General features: G+C 40.5%; 1 protein-coding gene across 1 annotated transcript in view; it reads right to left on the bottom strand.

Annotated features, from left to right (window-relative positions):
• LOC137228089 (contactin-associated protein-like 3) overlaps positions 1-22,229 on the bottom strand; it is a 197,579-nt gene that overhangs the window by 134,677 nt on the left and 40,673 nt on the right. Inside the window, exon 3 of the mRNA XM_067745051.1 lies at positions 18,089-18,282. Coding sequence (XP_067601152.1) covers positions 18,089-18,282 — 194 coding nt within the window. The remainder of the gene's footprint in view (positions 1-18,088; positions 18,283-22,229) is intronic.

Raw genomic sequence — 22,229 nt, 5'->3', positions numbered from 1 at the left:
TTTCTGGTCAATTCCAGATTAATCTTCTTCTTCCCTTACAAAAAGTGGGCACAACAAACAGAATGAGAAAGTGCCTCTTTTCCTTTACGATAAGCATCGTTTGCCTATAGCCACCTCTGTCCTTCCAGGCCACTGTCATGTTCACGTTGAGATATATTGGAGTTCTTACTCTGGAACCTGTGAATGTGAACTTATTTGGAAATCTGGTCTTTGCAGAAGTCACCAAGTTAAGATGAGGTCATGACAGTGGACCCTAATCCAATATGACCTGGGTCCTTATAAGAAGAGAAGAGACATGCACAGAGGGAAGATGAAATAAAGACACAGAGGAGAACACCCCATGACAGTGGAGGCAGAGATTGGAAGGATGATCTACAAGCCAAAGAACTCCAAGAATTACTGACAACATCATAAACTAAGAGAACGACCTGGAAGAGATTCTCCCGGGACCCTTGCCCTGCCCGTGCCCTGCCAAGACATTGATTTTGGACTTCCAGCCTCCAGAATTATGAGAGAATAAACTTCTGTTGTTTTAAGCCCCTCATTTTCCAGTACTTTGTTACAGCAGTCCTAGGAAACTAATACAGGGATAGATTTAATTCCTTTCCGTTTAAAGGTGCCCTGTACTGTTTGACAGGGGAGGGTTTTCAAAAGACCCTAGATATCACAGTCAGGCTCCTTTAATAAGGGATTCATGTATTTATTATTTATTTAATCTAAGGATAGAAAACCTATTGGCGATATAATTCACTGACCATTTCACTTATTATTACTTGGGGATACATGGATGAAAAAAGTGTTGCCACATTAATTTTGCATTCCATTCTGATGACATTTTTTGGTAACTCTCAAATTTTCTTCCAATATGTAGGAGCTTTTCCTATGTCTGAATTTTCCATCAGTGGGAACTTTAGCTAATAAAGCGTTTGCTGCAGCATACACAAGAGCTCCCCAGGGATCTCTTTCCACCGCTCAAGTAATTTTTCTCTTCTCTCTCTTCTAAAAAAGAAGGATATTGAATCATTAAAATGTTCAAAGCTCTGAGAGGAAGATAAGCCATTCAGGTTGAATGATTAAGAACATTAAAAAACACAGAAGAGAAGACAGGAGTTCAAATCCAAATAAACTTCATTTGTCTAATGCACATCGAACATTATGTATTTTGAACTTCTCTCCCTTGGCCATAGGTGTAGTGTGAGGCTAAGTTCTGGTATTTCCACCGCCTGCCCTTCTTCATTCTTACTCACAGCTCCTTCTAGAAAAATGCCCTGACCTTTGACTCTTCTTCAAAACTGCTCTTCCTTATCTCTTAACTGATCCCTCCTCAAGGACAAAGTGAAAGGTGGATTATGCCAATAAAATAAGCAGAGGGTTTCAAGCATACCACAGGGTAATTGGGAAAATGACTGGAAGATGAGTCATGAGCTTCAGGTCTGGAGCTCACCCTATAGGTGTTTAGGGTGCATGGCAGATAGATGCACTCCTGTCCATGCATCCAAACCTCTGTAATATAATCTCAGAGACAGCTTATCCTTTTATATGCCAGAAGAAAGTCACCTCACCATAAAACTCTTAGAAGAGAACATAGGCAAAACATTCTCTGACGTAAATAGTACCAGTGTTTTCTTAGGTCAGTGTCACAAGGCAATAGAAATAAAAGCAAAAATAAACAAATGGGACCTAATCAAACGTACAAGCTTTCGTACAGTAAAGGAAACTATAAACAAAATGAAAAGACAACATACGGACTGGGAGAAAAATATTTGCAAATGACGCAACCAACAAGGGCTTGATTTCCAAAATATACAAACAGCTCATACAACTCAATAACAACAACAACAACAAAACCCAACTGAAAAATGGACAGAAAACCTAAATAGATATTTCTCCAAAGAAAACCAAAAAATGGCCAACATGCACATGAAAAGATGTTCAGCACTGCTAACTGTTAGAGAAATGCAAATCAAAACCACAATGAGGTACCACCTCACACCAGTCAGAATGGCCAGCATTAAAATGTCTACAAATAAAAAATTCTGGAGAGGATATAGAGAAAAGGGAACCCTCCTACACTGTTGATGGGAATGTAAACTGGTGCAGCCACTATGAAAAACAGTATGGAGGTTCCTCAAAAAACTAAAAATAGAGTTGCCATATGATCCTGCAACCCCCCGCCTGGGCATATATCCAGAGAAAACTATTATTAGAAAAGATACATGCACCCCAATGCTCATTACAGCACTATTTACAATAGTCAAGACATGGAAACAACCTAAATGTCTATCGACAGATGAATGGATAAAGAAGATGTGGGGCTTCCCTGGTGGCACAGTGGTTGAGAGTCCGCCTGCCGATGCAGGGGATGCGGGTTTGTGCCCCTGTCCGGGAATATCCCATATGCCGCGTGGGCCATGGCTGCTAAGCCTGCACGTCCGGGGCCTGTGCTCTGCAACGGGAGAGGCCACAACAGTGAGAGGCCCACGTACCGCAAAAAAAAAAAAAAAAAAAAAAAAAAGATGTGGTACTCATATGCAATGGAATACTACTCAGCCATAAAAAAGCATGAAATAATGCCATTTGCAGCAACACAGATGGACCTAGAGATTTTTTTTCACATCTTTATTGGAGTATAATTGCTTTACAATGGTGTGTTAGTTTCTGCTTCATAACAAAGTGAATCAGTTATACATATACATATGGTCCCATATCTCTTCCCTCTCGTGTCTCCCTCCCTCCCACCCTCCCTATCCCACCCCTCCAGGCGGTCGGTCACAAAGCACCGAGCTGATCTCCCTGTGCTATGCGGCTGCTTCCCATTAGCTATCTATCTTACGTTTGGTTGTGTATATATGTCCATGCCTCTCTCTCGCTTTGTTACAGCTTACCCTTCCCGCTCCCCATATCCTCAAGTCCATTCTCTAGTAGGTCTGTGTCTTTATTCTTGTCTTACCCCTAGGTTCTTCATGACATTTTTTTTCTTAAATTCCATATATATGTGTGAGCATACGGTATTTGTCTTGCTCTTTCTGACATACTTCACTTTGTATGACAGACTCTAGGTCTATCCACCTCATTACAAATAGCTCAATTTCGTTTCTTTTTATGGCTGAGTAATATTCCATTGTATATATGTGCCACATCTTCTTTATCCATTCATCCGACGATGGACACTTAGGTTGTTTCCATCTCCGGGCTATTGTAAATAGAGCTGCAATGAACATTTTGGTACATGACTCTTTTTGAATTATGGTTTTCTCAGGGTATATGCCCAGTAGTGGGATTGCTGGGTCATATGGTAGTTCTATTTGTAGTTTTTGAAGGAACCTCCATACTGTTCTCCATACGGGCTGTATACATTCCCACCAGCAGTGCAGTGCAAGAGTGTTCCCTTTTCTCCACACCCTCTCCAGCATTTATTGTTTCTAGATGTTTTGAGGATGGCCATTCTGACTGGTGTGAGACGACATCTCATTGTAGTTCTGATTTGCATTTCTCTAGTGATTAATGATGTTGAGCATTCTTTCATGAGTTTGTTGGCAGTCTGTATATCTTCTTTGGAGAAATGTCTATTTAGGGCTTCTGCCCATTTTTGAATTGGGTTGTTTGGTTTTTGGTTATTGAGCTGCATGAGCTGCTTATAAATTTTTGAGATTAATCCTTTGTCAGTTGCTTCATTTGCAAATATTTTCTCCCATTCTGAGGGTTGTCTTTTGGTCTTGTTTATGGTTTCCTTTGCTGTGCAAAAGCTTTGAAGTTTCATTAGGTCCCATTTGTTTATTTTTGTTTTTATTTCCATTTCTCGAGGAGGTGGGTCAGAAAGGATCTTGCTGTGATTTATGTCATAGAGTGTTCTGCCTATGTTTTCCTCTAAGAGTTTGATAGTTTCTGGCCTTACATTTAGGTCTTTAATCCACTTTGAGCTTATTTTTGTGTATGGTGTTAGGGAGTGATCTAATCTCATACTTTTACATGTACCTGTCCAGGTTTCCCAGCACCACTTATTGAAGAGGCTGTCCTTTCTCCACTGTACATTCCTGCCTCCTTTATCAAAGATAAGGTGACCATATGTGTGTGGGTTTATCTCTGGGCTTTCTATCGTGTTCCATTGAGATTATCATATTAAGTGAAGTAAGTCAGATAGAGAAAAAAAAAATATCAGATGCTATCACTTATATGTGGAATCTAAAATACAACACAAATGAATTTATCTAGGAAACAGAAACAGACTCACAGACATAGAGAACAGACTTGCAGTTGCCAAGAGTGAGGAGGGGTGGGGGAGAGATGGATTGGGAGTTTGGGAATAGCAGATGCAAACTGTTATATATAGAATGGATAGACAACAAGGTCCTACTGTATAGCACAGGGAACTGTATTCAATACCCTGTGATAAAACATAATGGAAAAGAATATGAAAAAGAATGTGTATATATACATAACTGAATCACTTTGCTGCATGGCAGAAATTAACACAACATTGTAAATCAACTATATTTCAATAAAATTAATTTTTAAAAAAGAAGAAAGTCACCCAAAAAGGTTTTCCTTAAGTTGAAATAGTACTTATTCTTATCTATATCATCTAGAAGCTGTATTAGGAATATATTCACTGTGGAAATGACTTAGAATCTACTTACATGAAGGAAACTCAAGTCTAAATCCCAATTTGAGCTGAAAATCTCAAGTAAGTAATGAGCATATTTTTATATTTTTTATGTTTAATAAAAAGGCCATATAAATGGTTTGACTTCTAACAGTTACTACACAGATCTTACATTTGACATAATTTATGTCGAGTGTATAATTTGGGAAACAAGATCAGCACAAAAGCACCATGAAAGAGAAAAGACGATAACTGAAAGCATTCCAAACACCAGCACAGAGAGACTGGGCATCGTATAGTTCATGGTCATCCAGAAAGACATCTGGGAAATGGCACCATTTTAGAAGCTGTTCACGTGGCAGAGACATGGCTTAGTGAATACTGCCTCAGTTTCCCATGAACCTCCCTATGTGCTACAGGTAATGCAAAGGGTCCAGGATGGATGATGCTGCAGGCAGTGGGCTGCTTTAGAGGATCAAGCACCATGCTTGGGAGATTCACTGCTCTTATAATGAGAAGATGCAGACCTGCTCCTTGTCTGGGGGAGGTTGGCCTCTCATCTTTCAGGACTGCTGTTTCTCTAGCACACCCTGAGAATGGCCTGGATAAAATGCAGCTAGAGCCTTCACTCTTAGCCTATCCAGAAAGAGCACACAGGCACTCAAGGTCCATGTGGATTGCAACTCCCCACATATCTGGAGGGTATTTCAGTGGGTAAGGGAACCAAATAAAAACACTAGTTAGGGGAGGATGCAGAGAAATTGGAACCCTTGTGGAAATGCAAAATGGTGCGGCCACTATAAAAAACAATATGAAGGTTCCTCAAAAAAAAGTAAAAATAGAATTAGCATAAGCTCCAGCAATTCCTCTGCCAGGTGTATGTTCAAAACAACTGCAGTCTGGATCTTGAAGGGATATTTGTATACCCATGTTTATCACAGCATTATTCACAATAGCCAACAGGTACAAACAACCCAATTGTCCATAGATGGATGAATAGATCTCTTAGTCCATTCAAGTTGATATAACAAAATACCACAGACTGGGTGGTTTATAAACACTAGAAATTTATTGCTCACAGTTCTAGAGGCTGACAGTCTGAGATCAGGATGCCAGCAAGTTTGGGTGAGGGCCCTCTTCTGGGTCTCAGACCTCTGTTGCATTCTCTCATGTTGGAATCAGGTAGGGATCTCTCTGGAGCCTCTTTATGAGTCACTAAGCCCTTTCTTAGTGGAAGACTTAGTCACTTCCCAAAACCCCCTACCTACTAATACTATCACCTTAAGGGGTTAGGATTTCAACGTATGAATTCTGGTGGGAAACAAACATTCAGACCATAGCAACTGATAAACAAAATCTGGTATATACATACAATAGAGTATTATGCAGCCCTAAAAATAAGGAAATTCTGTCATGTGCTATAATATGGATACTCAAAGACATTATGCTACTTGAAATAAACCATCACAAAAGGACAAATACTGTATGATTCCACTAATATGAAGTATATAAGGTAGTCAAAATCATTGAAACAGATAGTAGAGAGATGGTTGCCAAGGGCTGAGGGGATGGGGAGGGAAATTTGTGTTTACTGGGTTTAAGTTTGTTTTACAAGATGAGAAAGATTTAGAGATCTATTCCACAACAATGTGAATATACTTAACACCACTGAACCGTACACTTAAAAATGGTAAGGATGGTAAATTTAATGTTATTTTTTTTACCACAATTAAAAAACTAGTTTGTATTTCCTTTGTTTTTTTTCCTCTAATCCTTTCAAAACCTGGTATTGAATTGAACAGCAATATATGCATGTAGTTTAAAATACCATTCATCGCATACTCATGGCATATCTTTACCCAGAATGAGAAATGCTATTAATAATTTATCTTGTATACTTCCAGAAATAGTCTATATATATGTACATGCACATATACGTATGTGTTCATCTTGGAAATTTCTAATGGAAGCACAATAAATACATCCCTTTTTCTAGCTGTAAAAAAAAATGTTTCTTATATCTCTTATTATGAATAAATGTATTTGATAATCTTATACACACGAAACTTAAATAACGTTTTAAACCAATGTTACCTCAAATAAATAAATAGATCAATTAAATAACCTCATTGTTTTCAAAGGAATGAATTCCATACAATATTATATTATTCCATAAAATGGAGTATCATAATTTATTTGTGTTCACCTATTGACAGAAAACTGGATCTTGACTGTAAACAATGCACTTAGTTTTCTCACAGGCACTTTCTGTGCACCTCTGAGTGTTCCTGTAGGACTAACTCCTAGAAGTGGAATTGTTACTTGGTGTAGACGATATACTGACAGGACTTAGAAGCATTGTTCCTTTTGCACTGTCATCTTCAGCGCACTAAATAGTGGGTGCTTTTGAACACTTAAGTTTATAGAAATTGTCCTCCAAGGACGTGCATAATGCTGTGATAAACATGGGTGTACAAACATCTCTTCAAGATCCCGCTTTGGGTATATACTTTGGGCATATACCCATCTAATGCCATTTTATGCTCCTACCAGCACTGTCTGAGAGTGCCTGCTTCCCATGCCCTAAGGAAGAGGATACCCATCCTGTATCATCACTTTATTCATCTCTAACATGAATCCTCTGTACTGTGGTAAGGTGGTTTGAGTGTGGGCCCTGCAGCCAGACAGCTGGGGTTCAAATCCTTGTTACATCACTAACTAGTTCTGTGATTTGAGGATAGTGAACTTGAACTTTTCATGCCTCAGTGTCCTTTTCTGTAAACTGGGCATAAGAGGGCTGTTGTGAGGATGTGTTTAATAAATATGTCTAAAGCACATGAAGCAGTGTCAGGCACTCACTAAGTACTCAGTATAACACTTCTTATTGGTTTAATATTTTTCTTTAAATTGATTCTCTTTTTAACTTTAGTTTTATGCTAAATGCTATGTAATAATATCATAGATCAGATGTGTACTATTTATATCTTATTCTGAAAGACATCAAATTACATGCATACATTTAAAATGAAAAGAAAGTTTTTCTAGGACACAATTTGAAAAGGACTGTCCTAAGCAAGAGTATTAGCAAAGGTTTTGTGCAGTTCAAGTGTGAGAGGTTACATTGTGTCACAATGATGTTGTAATTTTTATTTCTTCATACTGGATCCATACCTCATACCTTAAACAGATACAAAGTAGACTAGACCAGGGGTAAGCAACCTAAACCCAGAACCAGCTGGCTGTGTGGCTTTTTAAGTAAAGTTTTATTGGAACACAGCCACACTTGTTCATTTACATATTGCTTCTGGCTACTTTCACACAACAGCAGAGTTGAGCAGTCACAACAGAGACTGCATGGCCTACAAAACCCAAAATATTTATTATCTGTTCCTTTATAGAGAAAGTTGGCTGGCCCCTGGTCTAAACCAATATTTCTCTCTGTCTGAGACCCTTAAACATGCTTGAACAGCACCCAGCTTCTCAACTGCTGCCCTTATCTTAACTACTCTGAAAAAGTTTGAGGTTTGCTGATCAGAAATTCTCAACATCTCGGAGTTTTGAGACTGTGATATTAATATTAAAAAAAGTACTCAAAGCCTGTTTTCCTCTTTTGCAAAATTTAAAAATTTCATCATTGCTTTTGTCTATACAAATTTATAAAATGTGGTCTGCATCAAAGGCAGAAAATTGTTCTAACTGTTAAGTGGCATAGGACTGCAGAGTGCAGAAACCATAGGAGTTATCAAGGGCTGTGAACACAGCAGTGCTCTAAACACTCCACCTCCGCTGTGGGCCATTTTCTCAAGATCCCAATTAGTTTGGTACCAAACCACTTGAGTCTTTTATGTCAAAACAACAGACCCAGGAAATCACCCATGAACAGCCTGAAGGACACACCATATCTGTGCATTCTGTACATTTACATTTTGTGCGCAAATTGTAGAATTTGTAGACTTTGACTGTCGTTCCCTATGAGACCCACTATTAGTACAACATCCTATGAAGCTAAGCTGCCAGAACTGCAGTCAAGAGGAAGAATTTCCATGAAATCCTGGTGAGATGTTCCCTGAGCTGTCCTGCCTTTCACCTTCCTAAAACTTGGCTCAGCAACACTTCTTTTCAATGAGTCTGCTGCCGGAGCACCTTTTTTTGTAAAAATTCACTTTTTCCATCATTTACTTTTCTTGATTAAAAACAATATATTTGCCATCTCCCAAATGAATAAAAAATTCTACTTATAAAGCTATTTCCCCCACAACTCTGCCATACTCTGTTCATATTACTGTTTAAGATTTACCTTTTTCATAAAATATATCCTAATTTCCATATATCTCTAATAACACCACTTCTGCAACTACTTCATTCCATGAAAAGTAAAACTGTAATTTGTAAGATGTCTCAAGAGTTGCTATTTATTCTGCTACATATTTAAAATTCTACTCACCACCACATCCCTCCCTCCCAACCTGATAACATGTGGCAATTCAAATGAGCAAAATCGTTACTTTTGCAAAGCAATAAAGTAGGTACAAAGGATATTGGGATAAACAAGCTGTAGTCCCTGATGCCAGAACTGATGTGAAATAAGCACGAGGTGAATAAATATGGCAAGAGAAAAGTAACACTTGAGAAATAAAAATGAAAAATCCTAGGAGTAGAAAAAGAAGGGAGTGTCTACACAATGTTAGTACAGCGTAAAGGGGATATGAGTGAAGGTTTTCAGGTTGGGAAGGACTGTAATCGACAAATGGAAGGAAGGATGCTCCACAGCCACTGAATGCAGCTGGCCCTGGAAAGAGGCAGTTGTTACTGCATCCTAGATTTCCAGGGACCCATCGGTTACTTTGTGGTAGCAGCTCAGATGTCTCATTCACTTCTCTACCTCAACCTTTTCAGCTGCTCTGAGAGTTTTCGACAGACCAAATCCAGCTTTTATCTCTATTGTCACTGAGACCTGCAATGAAGGGCAAATGGAACCACCTCTCTCTTGGGTTCAGTAGGGCATCATCTTTGTACAACTTTGTGGGGAAAAAGTGTTACGCCTCTTGTTACACTTAGGCTTGGCACCGAAAGCCTCCCATCACACAAGCAGCATCTCACAGTGGGCTAAGTTTTAACTTAACTAACCATCTGGGTTGAGGTCTGTTAGAGAGTAGCAACTTTTCCTTAACTCAGTCTAACAACTCCTTATTGAGAATCTGTAATAGGCCTGGCCCTCTGAGGAGATTAATCCCTAACCTAATGGCTCTCTGAGCCCAGGAGGGGGAGACATGTACAGAAAATTCAACTGTGGTCCACAGTGGTAAGTGCAATCAACAAGACTGTCCATGGTACAAAGTCACTGCCTCGGGGAACAATGTGCTTGACGTAATGAGGTGAATGGTTAGGAAGGAGAGGGCCGTGTCCCTGACAAGGCCAAGTACATGGAAGAGATCGATACAGAATCATTGAAATGCTGCTCCTATTCTGACCAAAACCACCCAGTCTCAGAGCCAAACTTGAAATCAGCAAGCCTGGAGCTGGCACAAGCCCCAGACAGCCAAGGCACACTCTGCAGACCCTTCTTTGCAACCTCCTACCTGACGTGGGGCTTGGCTCTGTTGAGTCATCAACTCATTAGCAATAAATGTATTAACCTAGACCTGAATTAAACCAACATATATTTAAATGACTGAATTAGCAGGAATCTCTGTCAAGAGAATTTCCGCTCCTTCTACCAATAGAGCTTCACACTTAGCAGAGTGTCTGCTTCCTTACATACAAACCCTCCTTATCTCTGAGTCCAGTTTTTCTTATTATGATTTGACACTGTTCTTATCCCTCTTTATTTTGAAACTACACAGTCATATGATCTTTCTATTTATACCAAGTAGACATAATTCTTTTAAACCTGAATCCAATATTCTTTATTAAACTGATTATGCAATATTTCAAACATCCCCCCAAAACAGATAGACATGTACTGATAATCTAGATTTATTTTAACAAGGTAAATATTTTGCCATATGTGCAACAGTTCTTTCTCTTAAATAAATGAAGTGGTGCAGGTATAACAAACGGTCCCCATCCCAACGGCCATGCTTCCAGTACTTCCCTGTCTTTTTTCTGCCCTGCAAATTTGGGGTCACCTTTGTTGCTCTCTTAGAGCACTGTGAGATTGTTGTGAATCTTTCAAAACAATATTAATGAGCCTCATTAATTAGTCTACTTGGTGTTCTAGGTTGGAAATGATCTAAAGAAGAACAAAGTTTCAAACGATTTGCTATGTCTACCTTACATTCATTTAAGGACATACTGCTACCTATTTTTTCAAGGTGAAAGAAATCTATTAAATAGAATTATTTCTACTAGAACTTATGTTTATTTCAAGTAATTTCTTTTCTTATTTTTCTCAAATATATTTTGCCAGGCCTTTCTTAGAAGAATGCCTTTTTCACACAAAGGGCTTGCATAGGAAGAAAAATCCACTTAAATTCAAAATGCATCTTGAATAACAATTTCCATCTTCAATTCATAAAGGATATAATGAATTAGAGTTCTGAATTAGAGTTCTGATGAGTTTTTAATATGAAGAATAAATTCCTATTGAATGCAGAGTATAGAGATTCAGGAAATATTATAGTTCTCAAAGATAGGACTAACTTTAACCACTTGATTGTTATTCACTGATAACAATGAGAAAATACCTGGGCTCCACCCCCCTAGGTTGGTGACTATCAGGGAAAAAGAGGGTGTCTTGCAGTCAAAGGGCACTGGAGCAAGGTTCCTGAGGTCCTGTTAACAGAGAGCATCACCTGTTCAGGCTAACACGTGCGTGGGATAAGCTGCATCCTGGAGCAGGGGGCACAGTCCCCTCTGATCCAGGCAGCTAGAGGATAGTTAAGGGGCAAAACAATTTCCCCCAAAGATGGGACTTGGTTCATCCCAGTCAGTGCTTCTCACAATCTAGCTTGTACTGGAATCACCTGCTCATCTTGTTAAAATGCAGATTCTATTCAATAGGTTGGGGTGGGGGCTGAGATTCCATATTTGTATCAAGATCCCAGGTGATGCTGCTGGTCCGTAGGTTACATGTTGAGTAGCAGGACTCATAGCAATCTAGGTCCTTTAATTCATAGAGAAAAAGGGAAGGCGAGAAGTAGAAAGGTAAGATGTATAAGAAGAGGAAAGCAGAGAAATAGAAAAGAAAGCAACAGGTCATGGAGAGAGAGTGAAAGAGAGAGAGAGAGAGACAAGGAACAGGAAATCTGATAATATGGCCCTCCCAGCATCCCTCCCTTCTAAGTGCCCCCATTAGGGTGGACATAAAGTCTTTACATGGCCCCACCCACCAATCCAGGGGCTTCGGTGCTAAGTGTAGGGTGGGCTGGGAGCCGTCCTGATCAGATTAGCTCTTCACAGGTGGTGAGATCTGAGACTCCCCTCAGCCAGAGCCAAGTAAGTCTGAGCCTTTCCTCAGATTTTTGAACCAATATAGGAAAATGAATGCCAGAAGCTAATCCACAGAAGACACAGGGCAGGGCTGCCTCTTAGTTACACACATGCCAGAGACCCAGCTAAATCCTCCCTTCTCCGTGTGGTCGGATTCCCAAATTACCTAGACTGATTCAAGTTGATTTTCTAGAATTTGTAACAATACAGATAGAAGAGGGATATAGGGAAAAATGGAGAGAGGAGAGAGAAATAAGGAGAAAAATATTTAATGATAGGTGAAAAAAATAGATAAGGAAAGAATAGAAGGATAGAGGAGAAGAGGGAGAAATAGTAAGATGAGAATGAAGACAAGGTATTGATAAAATAGAAGAAAAAACACCCAGGAATTGCAGGAGGAAAGGTCCCCATGGCCAACAGGGACCCAGTGGTCCCTGGGCCAGAGGAGCCTCAACAGAGGACACCATTGCAGTGGACACCATTAGCCACGGTCTCCCGAGAGGAGAGGGCTCTCATAGCATCAGCCCATCGTTCCCAAACAACTGGAATGGGGAGGGAGAAGAGACAGAGTCAGGGCAGGCAGGTGGCCTGGGAAGGACAAGGCTTGCTATAGGGTCCAAAGAAGACCAAATAGGTGTCCGGGAGGGTAGTGATGGAGCTGCCCCAACACCCCTCTAGAATACTGCCAGCGCTGTAGACTGCCCACTCACGGACCTCTCCTGCCCACCAGGGAGGCTCACAGAGCCAGACTCAGAGCAGGACAGTGGTTGGAGCCCACACCTCTCCCCAGCCCGGTCCAGAGGCCCCCAGGGAGCTCAGAGCTCACATTAGCTTGCAGGTAAGAATCCTGGTTCGCAAGCGCTGCCCCACAAAATTCTTGTAATGAATCTAAGAGTCAAAGTAGATTGATGTAAGTGTTTGCTGACATATTCTCAGGGAAACAGTAGAAAATAAACATCAGTGAACTTTGTCAGGGATCACTGATCTGTTGCATTGCTCACTTCAATGCTGTTCTATGATCCTCAGTGTCCTAAGACTCTGGTTATTTTCTGATTTAGTCGGGCTGAAGTTGCAAACTCATCTTCTAAGTCCTATAGATGTTTAGCATCAAGCTTGGTCAAGCCACCTGGTTTACTAAATGACCGATATAAACCATGATTGTTCACATCGTATAGGAAACGCACCCCTTCTAAACTTGTTCAGGGATACTTCTTCCACTACATTTCAAGTGAGGACATTTACTCTGCACATCAAAAGAGTTTGTATGTCCTGAGATGTAGTGCATCCCTTGGTGAGAGATGGTGATGCCTTTTCTGTCATGTAAGACACATTCCTATATTTCCATTTAAATAAAACCCTTTTGGAATGTATTTCACAGATCTGAGTATTTAATTTATTTGGTTATTTTCACATAGAAATCCAGTTCAGCCATGGAAGCAGTAACTCATTAAGAAAAAAATATTAAAGTGGAACACATCACCAGTGAAGAACATAATTTCTTTTTTTTAAGAAAATTAATTTGGATAACTAACCTTCAGTAACTGGACCTGCAGTCCTCAAATCCTTTAATCAAAGACTTTGTGGCTAGCCATGTCTCAATTTTATAATTTTGAGAATTTAGAGAGGTATACATTGCATTTCACATATTAATTAATATTCCATGGCAAACATGTGGCAAACATATGGACAACTTGCCCAAAGTAACATAAGTAAAGACCTTTTGTCTTATTATCATCTCATGTCCATTTTCAGTAAGGAGTTAGGATAGCCCTTTCTCAGTTTTCGGAATTTGGAAAGAGTTAACATGTATTAGTGGACAAAGTTAGCACAGACAGCAGATAGACCCAGAAGAACAAGAAAAGTCATTAAAAAAAATTACGACAGGGAGAATATCCACAAAACTTTTAAGGCCAGAGAAGGAGTGCTTGATTTGGACTTTCTTTCTTTCTTTTTTTTTTTTTTTTTTGCGGTACGCGGGCCTCTCACTGTTGTGGCCTCTCCCATTGCGGAGCACAGGCTCCGGACGTGCAGGCTCAGCGGCCGTGGCTCACGGGCCCAGCTGCTCCGCGGCATGTGAGATCCTCCTGGACCAGGGCACGAACCCGTGTCCCCTGCATCGGCAGGCGGACTCTCAACCACTGCGCCACCAGGGAAGACCTGGACTTTCTTATAAAAGTAGGAGGCTTTCTGAGAAGAAAGCCAATACACAGTCTTCCTTGATGGGGGTCAAGGTTACATCAGCGAGGCCACAAGCTGGGGACACTGCTGTGGGTGAGAGCTACACTAGTGATGGCGGGGCAGCAGCCTCTCAGGGGAGACACCTGTGACACACCAACTGCGAGCAGGTGCTCAGATACCCCTGCCACATGACTTCATATGACTCTGGAAAACATCTTCAGATCCAATGAGAAATGTGTTTGCTGGGAAAGGATATCAAATGCAGAAAGAAAAAAAAAATCAGAGGTGTATAAATACAGTGGGGTGGGCAGAAAGGCCTCAAAGATGTCCAGGCCCTAAAGAAAGGAACTGTGAATATGTTACTTTGCATGGCAAAAGGGATTCTGCAGATGGGATTATGGTTAGGAAGACTGTCCTGGATTATCCAAGTTGATCCAGTCTAACCACATGAGCCCCCTTAAAGTAGAGGACTTTCTCCAGCTAGAAGAAGAGGAAGTCAGAGAGATGCAGCAGAAGGAGAACAAGAACAAAGAGCGATTTAAAGATGAAAGGGACTTGACCCGCTGCTGCAAGAACAGGCCACACAGAAAGCATAAGGGATGTGGGAAACCTCTAGGAGCAAAGACCAGCCCCCAGCTGACAGCCTACAGGAGATCAGTGTCTCAGTCCTACACCCACAAGGAACTGAGTGAGTGTGTATGCAGGAGCATCAGGAGGGCAGTCCTGACTGCTGCCCTCTGAAAGGCCTGCTTGTAAGGCTGGCCCATTCCCAAGACTCTAATGATAAAGGTGGCTTACTGTGCCTAATGTTTGTTCAAACAGTGTGGTTCATACTCAATACCTGCCTTCCTTCTGGAAGTCTGGAATTTTGTTACATGCAAGGCAGAGGGTGCCTACATGAGCAGCCCGCAGTACATGAGCTCCCCTGGTTGGTAATATTCCATGTGGGTTGCTATAACTCACTGCTGGGGGATTAAGCTAGTCCCGTATGACTTCCCTGGGAGAGGACTGTAGAAACTTGGGCCTGATTTCCTATGGACTTTACCCCATGCACCCTCTTCCTTTGCTCCTTTTGCTCTGTGTCCTTTCACTGTGCTAAATCATAGCTGTATGACTACACACTGGTCCTGTGAATCCTCCCAGCAAATCATGGAACCTGGGGAAGGTTCTGGGAATCTCCAGACACCTTGAAGGACAAGTCTTCCCCAGAGCCTCCAGGAAAAATGCCCTAAGCAGAGAACCCAGCCAGGTCTACTGTATTTTAGACCTACAGAACTATGACATAATAACTCTGTCTTGTATTAGGTCACTAAATCCATGAAAATTTGTGGAAGCAGTGATAGGAAATTAAGTAAATGGCATCATGAATAAACATATTACTTTCACTAATGAAGAGTATAATATCTCAAGGAAATTTTTTAAAATCTTAAATTCATTCTCAAGTTAACATCAGCAATTCATATCTAAAACAACCACCTGAAGAAGGGGTAGAACCTCTGGTAAGGTGTATGGTTGACTTTTAAGAGCAGCTGACATTTTGTGAGAGGTCTGGAAAGCAGCCAAACCAGCCCAATCTTTTTAAAGAAACTGTGAGTATAATGTCAGAATCATCAACTAGTGTGATTTACTGCTGTCAATGCCAGTTTGTATAGTCGGGCCCCGATTAGGAGATGAATTCACTTAACCCAGGGTGGTGCACGCGGAAGATGTGAGGATGAGCCCTTTTCCTAAAGGAGCTCAAAATGTGAGAGGAGAAACACCTGCACTGGCGCTTCAAGGATCACTAAGCTGAGACCAAGGGCTACAGAGAAGCACAGAGCAGGGAGCTAAGGAAGGCATCCTACCAGAACGTAGATTCCACTCATTCGTTTTAATTCAGCGAACATTTACCAACGTGCTTGCCCCAGGCACAATGAAGTGCTGGGGACACAGGGAGGGATGCAAACTCAGCAGGAGTGTAAGGCAGGCCACTCTACCCATGTTTACTGTGTGATAGGATGGATAGGATTGAGGGGTCCACTTCTGTCCTCACCTGCATGATCTAGGATTAATAATGCCACTGTATTCTTGACCCTACTTCCCTAAGGGTGCCTGACCTTTAAAGAAATCAGCAGATGGTGATGCTTACATATGATTCCTCTCCAACCTGATTAACTAAAAACAAGAATTTTTAGAGTTGCTCAATCAGATGGGATTGGAGCAGGGCGAAAATATGAACCTTAATTAATATAATGAAGAATAAGTAGGCATTAACTATTAGTTAACTAATTTTGAAAAATAATATTTAATTTTGAACAAAAGTTCCCTATGTAAGTAGATGTTTCACTAAGCTTTAACTTACTTAAGCAATATTGACCTTAACCCTGCTTTGGACTTGGTGTTCTTAGAATGAGCACAGCATTAATATCTGCTTCTGATCATACACATGGCAACTACTTGTTTGGAAACCCTAGGTCAGCCAGCCCTAAAAGCACTCACATATCCCCTCCCACTTTGTTCTTTTATCTAGTATTAGACAACTAACTAGTTTTTCTTGATTCAATTTGCATCAACATTTATTGACTAACTAATAAAAGCTCCAGGGATAAGAAATTAAGTAGAACACAATCTATTAAGTTATAATAAGTTACAGAGTTCTAAGGAAATTCAAATGAGGGCAGTTACCCAACGAATATTATCATTTTGCTGCCTATTCGTTTTATAGATAAGCTATGTGCTAAGACATAACAGCTTTTTAGCTGACAATTTTCTTCTTACCCTGAATTAAGAAAAAAAAATTTTTAAGTTATACAACATTCTTAGCCTAAATTAAATGGAAGATACACTGTGTATTTTTTATTGTGGTAAGATATACATAACAAAAAGTTTAGCATTTTAGCCACTTTTAAGTGTACAGTTCTGGACATTAACATTCACATTGTTGTGCAAACATCACCACCCTCCATCTCAAAACTTTTTCATCTTCTCAAACTGAAACTTTGTCTCCATTAAAGCACTTACAGGCCATTCCTCCCTTCCCCCGGCTCTTGGCGACCCTCTAAATTATATTTTTAATAAGAAGAAAAAAGTAATCTCTTCTCCACCTGATGAATCTTCTTCAGGCCACACCCCATCAGCCAATTGCAAACCTGCTGCAGACCTTTACAACACTCCACTTTTAGAGCTTCTCATTCAGAGCAGACTGTGATTTAAAGGTATGAAATGCTAAATATATAATAAATTACATATATTTTAATATTCAAAAAGTTAAGCAAACAAAATTTAATTCTTCTAAAAGGAGCATGGATATGTAATCAGAAGTAGAAACTATGTCCCTGATATAAAATAGTTATGATTCCAAAGAATCCTAGGGATCTATTGTCCATAAATTACAAGGGGCCACATGGTGCCCAAGTTCCTGTTGGAGAAGGAACTCAACACATCCCTCAACAAGTCCTCCACAGAGAGACTCTCCATTACATTTTTTTTTTAACATGATCAGGGTCTTTCAGAAATTTCACTTTATCAGAGGGCATAGAGAAAATGAACTTGCTTTATTTAAAAATGCTGAGGCAATATAAACTATTGTGTTTGTTATAAAACAAAAATAAAATCAGTTGTATGTGACTTATTTATTCCTTAGACTTCACACTATTTAAAGGAATAATGGGAAGACATTTTCAATATTTCACTACATGATAAAATTGTTTTACTTATTTCATGAATTAGCCATGGACGGTGTATTCTGGAATGTCACATGTGGCTTACATTCAGTGGAAACATTTTCAGGTAACTGAGGAGGCTCTGTTTCTATACTTGATCTGACAGATGGGCAGCAACATGCAGTAACCGGCATAATTCATACTCCGACAGACTGCTTTTCAATAAAGCACATACCCAGATGCTCTCCTCTCGTCGATATCGCTTCCAGTTCCTCCCGCCATCGCTGAACATCAGGAGGTAGCTGGTCACCCAGTCGGAGCTCCCGTATCCTCCCTGGGTGGCCACAGCTGTGACCTCCATTCTTTCTCCAAGGTCAATCTGCAGCCACTGGTATTTATTTGACACAAGGGGCGACCAGCCACCAGCCCCTTTTTGTGGGAATAAAAATAAGAAAACCGGTAAGGACAGAGAAATCTTTGAAATCTATATTAACCTGTAAGAATGGGATCATAAATAAGATTTATGAAAATCATAGTTTCAAATTCTGCATTATATAATGCTTCATAATTATACAGACACACTCTCTCACACACACACACAAACACAAAATAAAAACACAGGCTAAATGTAAATGGATGGAGCCTATATTAATTGTTTTGTTTCTTAGTTCATAACCCCTGACTCTCTGGTATTGGGGTGTCCGGCTAAGTGAAATTGCTTAATGGAATAGGTGGACAACTAAACACCGTGCCATTACATCAGTGCTTGGAACTAGTGTCTTTATGGGCTTCAATGCATGACTTGCCCTTTGTTGGACATAAAGGAAAATCAAGCTAGAATACCTTAATTCTGGATTCCCAGCATGAGGAGGTACAATGTTGAATGTTGGGATAACAGAGATGGCTATGTCATAGCCCTACACTCAAGGTGCTGACAGACTCATAGGAGAAGCAGACATTTCACAGAACGATTTGAAATGCAATATGGGAGGGGTGGAGGTGAAAGTGCTTTCTGTGTAGGGAGGGAGAGTTCTACAAAGGCAGCAAGGAGGGTGAGAGAGAACCCAGAGGAAGTGAATAAGGAGGAGTTTCTCAGGTATTCAAGACAATAGGTGCAGAGTGGAAATTACTGTGCTTTGTTTTCTCCAGTGCCTGTGAGAAACCGAAGAATTAGGGATACCTGTGAATGTATTATTGATATATTTTGTTCTTCTAGTTTAACAGAAACATGGGTTTTGAATTTGGATTTAGATGTCATATTAAATTTTCTGAATTTAAATTATTATGCAATATAAAAATTGGGAAATAGGTTTGAAATGCATTCTGGAACTGATATTTTGCTAATTATCCGTGTCTAGAAAACAGTGTCATGTACACAGTCCCTAACACAAAAAAGCTAGCTTTAAAAAAATTATTCCCCAGGCTTCCCTGGTGGCGCAGTGGTTGAGAGTCCGCCTGCCGATGCAGGGGACGCGGGTTCGTGCCCCAGTCCGGGAAGATCCCACATGCCGCTTAGAGGCTAGGCCCGTGAGCCATGGCCGCTGAGCCTGCGCGTCCGGAGCCTGTGCTCCGCAGTGGGAGAGGCCACGACAGTGAGAGGCCCGCGTACCACAAAAAAAAAAAAAAAAAAAAAATATTCCCCATTGTCCTGTCATCTATTTTGAGGCTCTCATAATAAGGTCTGACACTTTAGACAACATTTATTATCTTTTTATTCGGGGCTATTATTAACATCCATGTCCTGATAACAAAAGCTGTTACGACCAAGTACATGTCAGGCGATGTGTGACATGGCTACAAGACAGCTCAAAGGAAAATGGAAGTGGAGCACTTACATCAGGGTGTGGAGGTGAAACTCGCAAGTGGGCACATCTGTTGTTTCACTATGTCCTCCACTAACTGCACTACATGTATAACCCTTAGCAAAATTTAAAGCGTACAAATTCTTTAAAACTCAAATTCTTTCTAAGATTTCCTCATTTCCTGCAATCTTTATTCCAAAATTTCCTCTCAACCACAAGCACAATGTCTTTTCCTTTGATCCACATCTTAAATACGCCACAACTCTGGTGGTTCTGTAATGTATTTTTAAACTTTTTATTTTGAAATAATTTCAGATTTACAAACGAGCTGCAAAGATGGGATAGGGAATTCCTGTCTAAGTTTTACTCAGTGTGTCCTAATGTTAATATCTTACATCACCATGGTATTTTTTATCAAAACTAAGCTATTAACACTGGTACAATGGTAACAAAACGACAAACTATTTTGATGTCTCCAGTTTTTCCCCTAGCTCCCTTTTTCTGTTCCAGGATCCCACATTGCATTTAGTCACCTTGTCTCCTTAGTGTCTTCCAACCTGTGATAATTTTCAGTCTTTCTTTGTCTTTAATAACAAGATTGATCACCACCCAACACCTCCCTGCTACTTCTACTGATTTATGCAAAGGTCCCATCTTATGTTTGATGAATGATAAGTCCTTCTGGGTTCTAGCTGAGGGTTAACTAATTGTCCCAAGTAACATTACTCTGCAACTGCCTGTAATTTTATAATAATTGCCAAAAGAAGTCAGAAATTAGGTGTTGGCATTTAGCTGATCATTTTAACTTAAAGGTTCTACATTTGAAGTTTTATATGAATCAGTTTAAATCTCTGAGAAACTGCTAAATGTCCTGTATTCTTAGTTGTAAAGAATGTACTGAAGATAGTTTTTCTTTTTGCATTTCACAATCTTTCTCTGTCATCTTTAATTTCTCTTGAAGCAGGAAGTATCATTAACACGGGTACCACATGTACAGAAATGCAAGAGTGAAAAGCATCAGCATGCTTCCAGCATGTTGCCCTGGGACCAGCCTCTCCCACAGATGCAGCCACATCTCTGTCAACCACTCTTCAACATCTGCAGGTAATCAACCTTGAACATTTCATATTCCTTACTGGTGGTGAGAAGGTGCTACTGGTATGCAAATTAAGCTATCTGATTAAGTAGGTACCCTGATAAAGCAATGAAACTGCAGAATTCCCTGTGCTGCAAAGCAATTCATTTCAGCTGGATAACACAGCCATGGCGTAATCCCCAGACCCCTGTAGGGTGATGATGTGAGTTACTGTGCATTCGCCCATGCACACAGTCCACTGGGGTAGATGCCCTTTTTTCTAATGACTGGAAAAAGTGGGAAATGCACAAATATAACCTGAGGACTGTTAGGGAGCACCAAACAATTTTACTGAGGGGTAAGGGAGATCACTGTTCTGTAATGGAAAACAAAACAAAATACACTGAAACAACATTAACGTGGGTAAGCTTGAGCACAGCCACCCCACCAGCTGGCAGCTGCAGAGCAGTGGTTCTGAAACTGATCAGCCTGCATTATTAAATGTTGCAAATCTTCAGTAAATTCCCCCTGGGAACCAATACCCCCTGAAACAGAGCCCAGGAATTTGCAATTACTGTTTTGGAGTCACCAGTGCTGAACCCACAAGAAAAGCACTTACCCTCCCACCCAGCTCTTCCCCTGACCGCATCACAGACTGTCTTTTTCCATTGTCACCCTCCTGTCTCCTGCCTCAGCCCCTTAGTTGAATAAAGTGTCACAATTTATACAAAGGAGAACATGTCCAGAGGGTCTGACTTGCACAGAACAAGGTTCCACAGCTTGGGACACTGAACACAAAACATCCCTCCCAGCAAAGTGTGATAGGTATGCTTTAGGGCTGCAATGAGAATTCAAGAAGCTGTGTTAGAGCGTCTAGCACAATACTTTCTCTCCCAAACATGATCACAAGACGGGAGACAGTCATGGTGAAAGAGGGATGACATCCAGAGCGTGGGGCATTGCAGTCTTTTCATTACTGAATGGCCCGTTACCTGCCACTTTATACTAGATAAAGGAGAGAAAATGAGGAAAGCCAAAACTTGTCACAAGCATGTGATGTGTTCAGGACCCTCCCAGATGCTCTAAGTGCTACGTCACAATTCCTCCACGCACCAGGCAAGTGGGACAGGTGTTACAATCTCTGCTTTGCAGACAAGCAAAAAACAATCATTTTAGGTTCGTGTGAGGGTATTTTATTAAAGCTTAGCTCCCTTTTCATTCTCTACCCCTTCTAAGAACATATCCCTGTGATTTGTCAGTTATTCAGTATTGTTTGCTTATCAATAGCCAGACTGTCTTTTATACTGATATACTGGCAGATATCTTGGAAGGTTTCTGTCTCTAGTTATCCCTGTGTGATTGTTTCCCCCACCTTTGGTTGGCTCAGACACAGGCAGTGACTTGTGTCTCTGGGGAGAGGAAAGGCTGAACAGGAAACTCTCAGCTAGGGCCCTAATTATTCTGGTCACTGATCAAGATAAAAATGACCCCTACTCCTG

The sequence above is a fragment of the Pseudorca crassidens genome, chromosome 7 (genome assembly GCF_039906515.1).
Source record: "Pseudorca crassidens isolate mPseCra1 chromosome 7, mPseCra1.hap1, whole genome shotgun sequence".
In the NCBI taxonomy this organism is placed as follows: Eukaryota; Metazoa; Chordata; class Mammalia; order Artiodactyla; family Delphinidae; genus Pseudorca; species Pseudorca crassidens.
This window is presented reverse-complemented; position numbering and strand designations above follow the sequence as displayed.